General features: G+C 38.0%; 1 protein-coding gene across 12 annotated transcripts in view; it reads right to left on the minus strand.

Moving 5' to 3' along the window:
- Positions 1–13,670, minus strand: part of nrxn2b (neurexin 2b) — a 682,163-nt gene that overhangs the window by 549,562 nt on the left and 118,931 nt on the right. For all 12 annotated transcript variants that reach the window (XM_040040736.1, XM_040040734.1, XM_040040735.1 and 9 more), the window contains exon 3: positions 6,363–6,383. In XM_040040736.1, coding sequence (XP_039896670.1) covers positions 6,363–6,383 — 21 coding nt within the window. The remainder of the gene's footprint in view (positions 1–6,362; positions 6,384–13,670) is intronic.

Genomic DNA, 13,670 nt, shown 5'->3' on the forward strand with positions numbered 1-13,670 from the left:
TCTCATACACATGCAAAAGTACTGCTAAGCCTGTGCTGGAGGAAATACATTTTCACATAAAAAAGGGCTGGCACGCCCCTGTGAGAAAGGAGAAAAATGTGGCAGTTACCAATTTTCTCACCATTTTGGTTTAGTAGCCAGATGGAAGTTAAAGTGCTTTTATTTTCATAGCACTCTCTGTCAACTGGGGGAAGGGTGGGAGATGGACTTTTTCACCGGGCTCTGCTAAAATGCAATCTCTCACTGTGTCACCTGCTCAGCACGGACTTGTAGCTTTGCAGTCTGTGGCATTACATGGCCTAATTGAATTCAGAAAGGGATACAGGTACAACAGGAATGTTCTAACACCCTGGAAATAATAAGTTTTGTGTAGAGAGAATGAAAAAAAAATATATGAGGCAGTGACTTTTGACTTTAGCTGTGGAACAATCTGTTTACGAAAGTGACAACAGTGTCAGGTGGAAAATAAGAATGTGTCAGCTTCTGCATATATTCCAGTCTACATACACAAGCAGACACACAGCATAAATGCATGCTTTCAAGTACCTACATACAGAAATAACTAGGGTGCTTATGTTTTATTGTATTACCTATCTTAATCTCTTAATAGCTTCCCCAGTGTGCTTAATGTGCAGATTCCAACCAGTGCAGTTCTGGTGAATCATTTGACTTTAAATGATTGACTTTTAATTTCTATGACCTCTTATGATGATTACAATCATTAAGAGGTTTCAAAAGAACACAGATGCTATATGATGCTATATAAGTTAAATCCAAGCTAAATTAAAATGTGATGGCGGTGAGTTCACATTTTGGGCATTTTGACCATCACCATATGGTCAGGTACTGAATTGGTGATGGACTTTTCAGAGTAATGATTCACAGAACATCTTGACACCACAGCAGAATCATCATTTGACCCGTTATGTAAATGTTTCACAAATTTTGTACAAGACTGGGTAGCAAAATAACCTCAAGCAGAGGAGAAAAATCCTCACCAACACACATGTATACGCATAAACACAGTGCGGCACCAGCGCAGCAGGCCATGCATTGTCCAATCCATTTCTCTCTATCTTGGCAAACAGTACTGCCTAAGGCAATGCATGCTGACACTGAAGCATCTGGAGTTGTTCACAAGGGGATGCCCACTCCACCGCTTTAGACTTTGTTATCACAAAGCGCAAAATAGAAAGAGAGGGAAAAAAGGCAGCTGTGTGTGGGGTGAAATTAATGTGTCTTGAGAACAGGCATGGCTGGACTCTGTCTCCTCCAGGACCTGAGAAGGCTTAATCTTACTGCAACATCTGGCAGAGGCTGGGCAGGCAGAGAGAACATCAAGGCATCCCACTGTCTTAAGGCTTCCAAGCAATTTCTCAACAGCAGACAGACACCATTTAGTTCCATTTCATCCTCACTGTCACTGGTCATCTTCCACTCTGACTTTGTGGGTCTGCGTTTGCTTGTTTTCTGTCTCTTCTTTTTGATTGATTATGAGGAATAAGCTAGATAGCATTCTTCCAAAGTCAACAGCCTTGTTTAACCACTGAATGAAGATAAGTATGAAGATATTTGTGTACATCTGCATATACGGCAATCCTGCTGTTTTGCCATGTCCCAATTTATATATTAAACTGCGGTGTGCACAAGCAGTGCAACTGTGGCATGGACAACCAGCAAGACAATATAAATTTAATTTAATTTTAAACAAATGAAAAGGAAATAGGCAAGAATTTATTAATGCTATTGTACTGACCTTAATTTAAGTAAAACTCAACTTGACTGATAAAAATCACAAGATATGGCGTGTGACTTTTTGTGGGGGTTTTAAATAGCAAAATTAGTCAGGCAGTTAGCCAGTCATACTTGGCACAACATTACTAACTGGAATTTGAATATAAATTATGTGGAAGAAACACTATTTTTTCCAGAGAATAAAATGAATCTAGGTTAATACCACAATGACATCGGTACATGTAATATTTGCTTCACTTTGTGTTTTTTGTCTCTTTGCCCCTGGGATACACACACACACACACACACACACACACACACACTCGCATTTAGAGAAGTTTTTCTTCTATTATTTAGTTTTATTTCTCTTGAGCAAACAAGAGCAAAATCCATAATCTGGTTTGGATGATCCAAAGTAATCTCCTATAACTACAGGGACAACTTAAATCTGTAATCCTGTATCTCCAGCCAACGTCAAACCATTCATTATGTTGAGGAAAAGTAGTTATTCCCCTTCCCCAGGGGTGAGATTAAGTTGAAGGGCCGCATGACCTGGGGAGAAATGATCATTTTTCATGATCACATTGTCTAATATCAGCATTGAAAAGAAAGCCCTGTGTCTGAGGTCAGATGTACATTTGATCTGCTACTGTCCATTTGTAGATGAGCTATTTTGTCTCTTAGCCATGTTCATGTTAAATGGATGACACTTGGTGACACAAAAAATCAGCTCCTTCTACACATTTTCTATAGGATAGAGGTCTAGAGACTGTCTAGACCCCACCATGTCCTTAATTAGCCTCTTCCTTGTTGCCTTGGCAGTATGTTTTGGGTCAATGTCATGCAGGAAGAACCATCCATGACCCATCTTCAGTGATCTGGTAAAAAGAATTTCTCAGTGCAGTGAACTTGTCCTGTAATCTTAGCAGGAAAACAGCCCCAAACCATAATCTTTCCATGTCGGTACTTAACTGTGGGGATGATGTTCTTTGGGTCATACTCATACTCATTTATTTTCCTCCAAACAAGACAGATGAAGCTAAAACCAAAAAGTTTCATTTTGGTTTCCACAGCACTTTCTCCCAAGCCTTCTGTGAATCATTTACATGTTCACTGAAAAGCCGAACACGGGCCTGTGCGTGTGTCTTTCATAAGCAGGAGGGATCTTATAGGTGCTGCAATATTTGAATAAATTACAATGTGTTACCAATGATATTCTTGGTGATTGTATTCCAACAAGCTCATCCTATGTAGTTCTGGGCTGATCGATCGGGTACCTCATGGTCATCTTTATCCCGTAAGCCAAGATTTTGCATAGAGCACCAAAAAAAACAGGTGACTGGTGCTTATTTTGAATTTCTTCCAAAAGTAGTCACCTTCAAACCAAGCTTCTTGTTGATGGTCTTGTAGTCCAGTCCAATCTTGCGCAGGTCTACAATCTTGTCACTGACGTCGTTTGACGGTTAATTGGTCCCGTCCATGGTGGTGAACAGGTTGGAATGGAAGAAACTTATTCTGTAGATGTGTGTGCTTTATAATCATAACTAGTTGAGATCAAGAGTATTTGTAAGTGATTGATTGTAATCTGTGTACCACATGGGAACATAGCCAATCTGTAGGAACCAGAATTCTGGCTGCATTGTAGGGAATCAAATGCTTATTTCATTCAAATAAGACACACTGTAGGTTGTGTTGTGAAAATGTTGGCTTCCCCCTGACAAACTCTATGTCATAATCTAAATTACACCACCACAGCTTTCAACTTAATTTCCATTTCTTTATTGCTTTCTATTGAAAACCTGCACCAGATGATGAGCTAACATTGCCCTTACATAATGAAACAATATATCATACATGCAGTCCTCTATGGGAGGGCATGCTAGGATATGAGTACACTGATGGCCTTTTTTCCAGTAAAACAGGTCAGTGTTGCTGACACATCATCAATCGAGGACCTACAGTGTAAGAGCGAGGGCCACCATCCACCTTTCCTGGGATACTTGCCTCCCACCGGGCTTTGAATGTCTCTTTGTATCATCAATCTCAACCAACCTTTTAACCCATGGTCACCGACACTAATTATACCAAGTGCAGTCACAGGGAAGCCCTAAAAATAGCAGAAAAAAATTCTGACAATAGACTATTTTAAATGAATTTATCAGGCAGTCTTGTTACTACACAATACCCCGGGCTCCTTGTTTTTTTTTAAATTAAAGTGACTGAGACAGACAAATTGATTAAGATTTTTATAACTTAAAATCTCTCAGTTTAACAACGATCTAAACAAACTATGTATTCTGACCCCGGATATAGTTATGAGTGAAAATTAAACTCCAAGGCTTTTTATATTCTTCAAAACTGAAAGAATGGCTCATATTAGGGTCACAGTACTACAGAAAACATTCAGAACTCTGCACAAGAATGTTTCCATCACAAATCATTGGAAGCAAACATAATAAAAGGATGCTTAACCAACTGTGCAAAGAAATATCACACACATACTTGAAATGAGTGGTGAAACTACAGATGCTTGCTAGGGCTATGTTACATTGCTGTGACAGGATTCCAGATTATTTGCTTCTTTTGTGCACTAGGCAGAACTTTAACTTAGAGCTACATATTTGTGAGAGTCAGGTTTCACTTGTTTAACTTTTTGACAGTTAACAGAAGTTCCCACAGTCCCTTCACAGGAGTCAACCTTTCCTTGAACCAGTCACTTTCTTCAGCATCCTTTCAATACCCTCTGCATCTCCTCTTTCCCAGCTTCCCTCCATTGCATCCCTCTTTCCATCATATAGAGTGTTTACATCAATGTGATTTTTCTGGTTATGAAGTCTCTAAAAGACAAAAAAAAATCTGCTTATTCATATGATTGTGTAGACTGCTATACCAGTTACTCCAAATTATGTTAGCACTTGTGACATTTACAAATCCAAACTAACAGTGCTGAACGGGTTAATTTGACATCAACTGTTAACCTGAAATTAATTTGACTGGCTGTTGACCTGACTTGTACAGTGCAGAGAACCCAGAGTCCTGTAAGCTGTCTACATACTTAAATAGGTCAGCATATTCAAGCTCTCTGCCATCAGAGTTACCAATTACATTTCTCTCATTCATAACCTCAAGGCAAAACTCGATTTCCTCCAACTTCAAATGTTCTGCTATTACATCAGGTTATTTCTCAGGTGCAGGTAGTAGCATTCAGAAGCCTGGGTAAGATGTGCAAAGATCTTTGCATCTTCTTTAAATATCCTAGACAAATATTTAGCTTTGTTACCCTGGGCTTATTTAGGCTTCTGAAATGACATCACATTGTTACATTTACACACATACAAACATAAATGACATATTCATATCATATGAAGACATTTAATCAAACCTCGTGTGTCCCTCAACACATCCTACATGAACCTGTCGATTGATGTAGGATGTGTTGACAGTGCTTCCATAGGAAATGTAGGATTGCCATCATTTACTGCTGTTTGCAACCTTCCTCCTGACATTTACCCATCACCTGGTGACAAGATTCACTCATACATAGACATGTACCCACAGAACAACAAGAAGCTGGCATTATATAGGAACAAACAGAAAATGTCAGCTTCACGCTGTTCACAAGTGCACACATCAAGTGCATATCATGCAGAACCAGATTTCTAACAGAACCCACTGCGATAGCTAATAACACTGAAGTGGCTCTATGATGTGAGTTTCTATATTTCCAATATGCCACAAGATAAACAACTCAGATTCAGAATAAAGATTGAGAAATAACTGCAGCATAACTTTTTCAGCTTAAAGAAAACTTGAAGCTAGAGGGTGTTTGTCATAGTGATTTCCCCTGCTGGATCAAGCTCTGTGATAGGTAATCCATCACCTCAGACTCAGTACAGAGGAAATGCAACAAGAATACATGCAAGCACACACACACACTTACACACACACACACACACACACACACCTAGATGCCAATATCTGGATGCATATTCAAAAAAAGCCTGTTTATGTCAGTTTCAGTGTCTGATTGAACTGAAAAACAGATCCAGTCACCCAGTGGGTGAACCTCTGGACGGCAACATTTTGCAGAAAGATCAGCAGACACTGATGTATCCATAATGTCTTCTACATTCAGCACTGGCTTCGCACCTTCATGGCCCAAGGGCTAATGTGGTGCCTTTGGGGCCTAAACCAGCAGGGGACAGGAAAGGATGTGAAGACAGCAGCTTGTCATCACCTTGTCATGGCATGTGAACTTGAACAATAACTTGTTAATGGGTAGACTGGTTCAAGGTTAGAACAGCTGTCTTGACAATTTCATATACAAGCATGTTCATATTCTCTAGAGATAAACTATAAAAAAAGAAAGAAAACAAATGAAGAAAGACAAGATAAAATAATAATAATAGAAAAATAAGGAATAGTTTCAGGTGCGCATCCATCACGTGTATTTTATACAGAAAAAAATTCATTACGGCCCCTGGAAGTCACTTATAACCGCAGTCCAAACTGACAATGCCCCTCCACAGAGGGATGGCATAAAGCATTTAGAAGCAACCTGAATCAGCATCCATGAGAACATCAAGAGAAGCCATCAGAGGACCTTAGGAGAGAAAAATCAGTCTTACCTTCAACAGCATACTCTTCAGCTTCAGGGTGAACACGGATCGCATGGAAAAGGGAAATAGAACAGAAAGAAGTCAATATTATATTTCCAAGCACGTGCTTTTCCATAATTTCATCAAACATGGATAAAACATAAAGACGTCCAGTTTTGAAGACTTGACAGCAAAATGTATTACTCTCTTTCCCAGAAAATGTAAGGTTAAGTCTTTAATCTACTGACTTTCTTAGAAGGCTGTGGATGCCCCAATAATTCCACAGCTGCACATTGATTTTTCAAGAAATGTCCAACAGAAATATTTTCAACCAGTCCACTGTACCTACAGTTCCTTTCATATCAGTATATCAGTGGCTTTCAGAAATGAAAAACAGTAGGTCCTTTTCATTATGCTAATTTATGCTTGCTCATGTCTTTTTTCTTCCTGTGATCCAGAAATTTCACGCGTTCCTCCATCATCAAGGATCTTCTAATACTTTAAATGCCCCTCAAGGAGAGAGGAGGCTTTTGTAGGAGCTTAGAGCAGGAAACATAGGTGTACCTTAAAGGTAGATCTTACCCGCTTGCATCTTCACATGTTATAAGTAGCTGACATACTTAAGATTAACAGTATGGAACAAAGTATTTCCTATTTGGCTGCTTGGAGTCATCTGTTCTTTTGGATTTTCCGTACGTATGTGACTGAGGAAAATAAGCAAACACACTGACACAATGAAAAGCAGCCAATGGCTTCTCAGACTGTTCTACTAAACCACTGTTCAGGAGCAGAAGAGGTCAGTCTGTAAAACAAGAAATTAAAACTGCAATTCTTGAGTTAGAAGAAGAGAAGCTACCCAAAAAGAAAAAAAAGCATACCATATAGGGCTGGGCGATATGGCCTAAAATTCATATTGGGATTAATTTGAAGCATGTGCGGTAATGATATATATCACGATATATTATTTTCTTCTGTATAACGTATTTTCCACACTATAAAGCACACTTACGATCCTTTAATTTTCTCAAAAATCGAGAGTGTGCCTTATGTATGAATTCTGGTTGTGCTTACTGACCTCAAATCGATTTTGGCGTGCAGAAATCTGTTAAAAAATGTTTTAGTACAACTTTGGTAAGCCGCACTGCTTGATGGATTGTCAGAGCATTACGGCTGCCGTAGTGAGGAGCTTCGCGGAGTAATCTGGTTCCAAAACTCTGTCAGCTTCAGGTCCCAAAGTCAAACGAACACTGAGAGTTAAAAACGGTCTAAATTCTTTAATCTTTAATTAAATCATCAGCGTTGCTGCTTTACCAGGTGTAACAATTAAGTTTAACATCCAGGCATCCATGAAAACAGAAGTTATTAAATTTAACGGAGTTAGAAGTTAGCAGGAAGTTAGCTCGCTAGTTTCCACCTAAACATGACATACCATGTTCTGACTGAGAGATTTTTGAAACTAATTAAAACGTACAGCTCTGCTACCGCTTCCGATATAAATGAAGACAGAAAACTAAACAGCAGTGACGTTTGCAGGGTTACTGAAGTTGGACTACCTGGTATATAATGTTGTGCTACGTGATTGCTAGCGACACAGCTATGTTAGCATAACATTAGCACAGTGAAGCTGGAGGATGAACGCCAACTTTTTTTCCACTCGATAAAAGTTAACGTGAGGGATTCTGGTGGTCAGGGACAAATGCAATCGCATAGCAGGATGCTATACACGGGGCAAACTTCAGTCAGGAGAACAACTGAGATCATTCATCCACAATACGAGGTTAGTTATTAACATACTGCAACAACATGGGAATAGAGCAGCTGCGAGAGAATTCAACATTAATGAATCAATGTTACGGAAGTGGAGGAAGCGCAGTTTTTGGCTTTCCCCATATTTCAAAAGTGCTTCATCTCTTTGCTATGACTGTCGGCATAATTTGCAGATGATAATGGTTGTAGCCACTGCAATGCTTTCAACCAAAACAGGTGACATCATCAACATGCGCTATCGCGATAGAGTGGTATAGTTAAAATCTCGATCGTTGGCCAAATTGATATCGTTTCTATCGTATATCGTTTATATCGCCCACCCCTAATACCATAGCATCCCTGTGGAGAGCTTGGCATTTTGATCTGCTTTTGTGGCTTGTGAGCTTGGGCCTTTATGTGATGTGCTGCATTAACTTGTAGCTTGGTTGATAATATTTTAATGTGACTCAAAAACGTAGTGGTTCAGTGTGTTTTCTGGCACTTTTTTTTGAGGGTGGCAGAAGCAATGTGCAGCTGTTGCAGAAGCAGCATGCAGTATCTTCACAGGAATTTCTATCACAACTTATAAAAACCAAAAAGGTCAAGAATCTGAAAATATGCTTAATTTCGCAACTGCAAAGGACAAATCTATTTTCTGCACCCATGAGTATGGAAGTCCACGTAATTTATACAACTTCTAGTATTAGACTTCAATTACAAGGTTCCTTTGAATGCCACCTTCCATAACAGGTTGGATACCAACTACTTAACACTAACACTCATGTACATCTCTCTATGCATCCCTGTTGCTAAATTAACCTGAGTTTAGTTCACTGTATTGAGCAACAATAGCCACTTTTCATAAACACACCAACAAAGCAATTGAAAACTGTTCTTGAATGACAGAGCATCTGCCAAGCTTAAGCACTGGGACCGCGTTTGTCTGAAACAGGGTAGCAGTTGTTTATATAATCACTGGCCATGACCCTGCTTTTCCTCTCTCTCTCATCTCTGATCATAGCCCATCATCCTGTCTTTCATAAGTTATCCTCATGTGTTCCTGTCTATCTTCTGAGCTGAAGTAAAATGATGTTTGATGTACAGTAGAGGTCATTTATACCATCATTGGTCATGACTCTGCCTTTACCCTCCACTCATCTCTGAACACAGTCCATCATCCTGCATTGTCATGTCATCCCTGTTTCTCTCTGTCAAAGAGAGAAAGAGTTTCTCTCTGTTAAGCTCAGCTGCTTAAAGTTTTAACTCCATTCCACCGACATAGTGGGAGAAGGGAGGGAAGGAGAAACTGTATTTTTTTCAAAAACATGAGAAAGATTTGTATATAGTCGAAGTTCAACACTGGAACTGAATTAACTTGGAATAGCATATATAAATATATAAAATCTCAATTGTTTCAAAGTTAAGCCATAGCTTTGTATTCGAGCAATTACAAGGACGAGCAATTACCTTTATTGGGTCCTAACTCTGGTGTTGACAACAGCTTATATGAGTCAAAAAGCTCCAGCGCTTCTTCTAATTAACATCAGTTGGTCACAAAGAATCAATATCAAATATTTTCCAACATTTGATATTCTTCTTATCTCTCGTCAAAATTAAGAAGGATGCCTTAAGAGGTAATGGTGATTATCCATACAATTTAAAGTTTCATTCTAATGTGCCTCACATTTATTTTGCTTCAAGTCGAAATATTTCACAATTTAGCCTTGGGGAAGAAAAATGGTTTCAGTCAGACACTTGGTGGAATGTACCTCTTTCTTTTGAGCTTGTGTCTTTTATCCCATTTACAGTTTCCTGTAGTCTGTACCAACCATTACCTTTATCCCCGAGCTGTTTTCCATTAGGGTGTATCCCACATAGCCTCAGGCTTTTAACTCAGCTGGTATTTCCAAAGTGTTTCCAAAGTGCTTGTAATTCACAAGGATATGTGAACAATTTTCAGATCAAATCTTTTCTAGGCATATTTTGTCCATGCGCAAAGGCGGAGCTTACAGGATAAGATCTAGGATAAAAATCTAGAACAAAGAGAGCAATTTTTTATACTAACTCTCATTAAACCTGATACAAAACTAAAATAAATATCAAATGCTGAAATGTACACTTGCATTCAAATTGACAGTCCAATATCTCTAAATTAGTGTACAGTACCTCAAGCAACAAAGAGCTGAAAAAAGTTTAAATGTATCATAAAGACAGCTGCAAAATGCAAAAGAGAGCGCAAATCAGACGTGGGCTGCAATAAAAATAAATAAATGGCAAAGTTAAATTCAGAGGGAAGCAGTAGAGAAGCTGAATGTCTTCACCAATGAATCCCTGAGGGCCTTGGCGGCAAATGAGAGACTTTTCAGACCTAATCCTTACCAAGCTAACTAAAGAATTTACCGAGGGGAGAAAAGCATGCCTGCAATGAAAAACAGCCTCTCTCTCTTTCTATCTTCCTATTTCCCTGCACATGGAGGAAGCTACATAACTGCTGGTTTGATATAAGTATACAAGGTACTGTACATCATAGTTCAAACACAGTTACAGTTACAAACATACAAATTTATCTCCATGTTAAATAATTCAAAATCCAGGTATGCTTAAAAGATTTACCGTATATAATTATTTTGATCTGGACGAACAGAAGAACAAACAAAAACAAAACCCCAAAACAAACAAAATAAACGTGTTGCATGATTTCTGAATGACTTTCAGCATTATTCTGAAAGCAAACATTCAGTGAGTTAATAAGAAATATGGTCTTGGAAATCAAACTGTGCATATCCTGAGAAAAACCGTCTATTGTGACTGCTGACTTTGTTTCAAAACCAATTATCAAAATTTCCAGAACAACATTCTCATTACAGATAAAGGGCTGAGGCACATCAAGAAGTTATCACAGAGGGAGTTCAAGCTTAACATCTATGGCAACAAGATGTTAAGCTTGTAAATCTTTGTCACACTTGCATGCAGAAAGTCTAATTAAAATTCATACAGACATTGAGTGACGCATGTGCCCACACAAACTTGACACGTGTACAACATAAACTGCACGAACTGTATTACAGAGAATTCACAGTAAGGATGCTTTTTGTTTTTGTTCACAGAGCAGCATTCAGTGAGTTCTTTGTTAATCTTTATGTTAAAACACACACACACTGTATATAATTCAACTTCAACTCTAAATATAATTGGATAAGTTGAAGAGAATGGCTGGAGGAATAGATGAAATAAAAAGCTGATCTAAAATAAATAAACATGTGTTATTAATAAAAAAAAATCTAGCATTTCTTAACTACTTTTTTTTACTCCCACAGGGGGGTGTCCATCCCAGTTGACACTGGGCCAGAGGCAGTGGACACTCTCATTCCACACCGAGATGCAGTTATTCACATTAAAAACCAAGGTTTGAAACTGAGAATCTCTGTGCAGTATGCCAAATTTCTGTTTTTAGTATTTTTTTTAACCTAATTACAAAACCATCTGTCACTGCAAATTAAAATAACTAAGATGCATAAAAGAAAGCAATTATGAATTATTACAGGGGAGTGGAATCTTGATGTATGAAGGAATAAAATAATTATAGTGATAACAAGAACACGGTATTGACTAAATTCTTGTGAGCACACAAAAAAAAAATCATCTTTACAGTAAGATAATAGTTACTTTGTATATTTAAATATCAATATGGGCTGTTTTTCCAGTGCAAGTATGAGAAATGTCAAATTACATCTGGCTACCAAAAATATACACTTGCAAATGTTCCAACCGCAAAGTGGTTTGATTAGCTAATGTGTCCATTTATTTCCAGTTCACTCTGTATAAAATGTGTCATAAAACAGCAAGAGGAGAGTGGACTAGTGCTGCGATGCACAATGCTTATGTGAGGCTGCTTTGCTTTTTAGGTAATAACAGCTAAGAGGTCTTAATGCTTTGGACAGCAGCTCTACTGCACGGTACCACATTTAGTATACCTTGTATTGAGCTGTACATAAAATAGAGCAAGCTGACTTTAAATGTCTTTCTGTTTTGTTGTCAGCTTTTTCTTCAAACTCATGAGTAACTCTAGTTAAAACTCCATTATTGTGGCCAGCACTATGCCACACGTAAGTAAAGTGTTAAAAGCCAAATGAGAAAAGCAAAAGTCCTTTTCACCTAAGGCTATCTGACATGAGTTAAGAGAGAGGAAAGAAAATGACAGCACTGGTGAAAAACAGAAACAAGAGTATATGGGGAAGATAGGCAGATGAATAGGAAAGCGGGTTTTTTTTGTTTGTCTTCTTTTTTTATCAAAGGAAAGCTCTGTCCTCAACTTTTCCACATTTTCAGAAACTTTCTATCCAAGTGACAAGGTAATCCACAAGTCACAGCCTTGGCAGATTTCACACTAAATCTCGACAGCAAAACACAAAGCAGTCACCTTATAAATGTGCAAAGATTGTATAAGTGAATCTTCCTTATCCGGATTAAAAAAAAACGAATAAATACAGAAACTGACTGATTTATCCAACAACACAACATATACAGCAATCTGCATTTAATACAGTGCATGTGTGTGTGTATGGAAGGATCCAAGTTAACATAACCCACAGAGCCACGTCGAATAACAACAGGCCAAACAGAGAAGAAAAAAACTGCAAATATCGGCTCGAGTGGTCAAAAATCGGTGTCATTGTAGCTATTTTATATGTAGTTTTTATGCTTTCACATTATATTATGAACTGTTTACCTCTGTCTATTCTGATTCACGTCTAGATTGCCAATTCAAGAGTAAAAAATGAATCTGATTCCAAAAAATGTTCTACATTAAGAAAATTCTTCAGCTATATATATATGCCCTATAGATAAGTCATACCCACCCACAGGTCCTCTGTTGTAGTATAAAACAGAGAGTGTAACCTGATACACTGCTGAGTCATAAAGCAAAAGCAGATTTCAGAGGGAGGTCAGGAAAAGGTAATAACTTAAAATGAGGAGAGGTGCACTACCTCTCCTGCCAATGTCATTACAGTGCTGAGGGTTAAAGTCAGAGGACGAGTAAGATATCAGAGACTCTAAGTAATGTCAAATAAGGACAGGGTCAGACAGGAATAAAACATACACTGAAAATGCAAATAAATATCATTACTTGTATACTGCAGTGTGCAACATACAAGTAAAGCTGAGTTTGTGATGTGACTCATGTCAGTGGATAATACTACAGTAATTTTAGCATTTAATATTTTTATGAATTTGTTAGGGAAAAAATAATTAGCTATTGTAACTTGGAAAACAAGACAGACTTGATTTCCAGAAGTTCAAATAATACATATGTGACGTTAAAGTAAACTGTAACAGTAAACTGGAGAGAAAGAAGAATGAGAGACTATTTGTTGATGGTCAAATAGATCGATAAAAAAACCTGCAAGTCTGTAAGGGGAATGGATTTTAGCAAATCAATATACAATATGACTCACGTGAAAACACAAAACTCATCTAAAACAAATACTGAAAAAATGCAACTTGACTAAATGAAGACTTTATGTTTGGACTATCTAGATTCATTGTTTGTTTCTCAGAATGAAAAGTTAGGATGGAGCAAAAAAGCTGATT

Source organism: Simochromis diagramma, unplaced genomic scaffold, assembly GCF_900408965.1.
Source record: "Simochromis diagramma unplaced genomic scaffold, fSimDia1.1 OVJJ01000317.1, whole genome shotgun sequence".
In the NCBI taxonomy this organism is placed as follows: Eukaryota; Metazoa; Chordata; class Actinopteri; order Cichliformes; family Cichlidae; genus Simochromis; species Simochromis diagramma.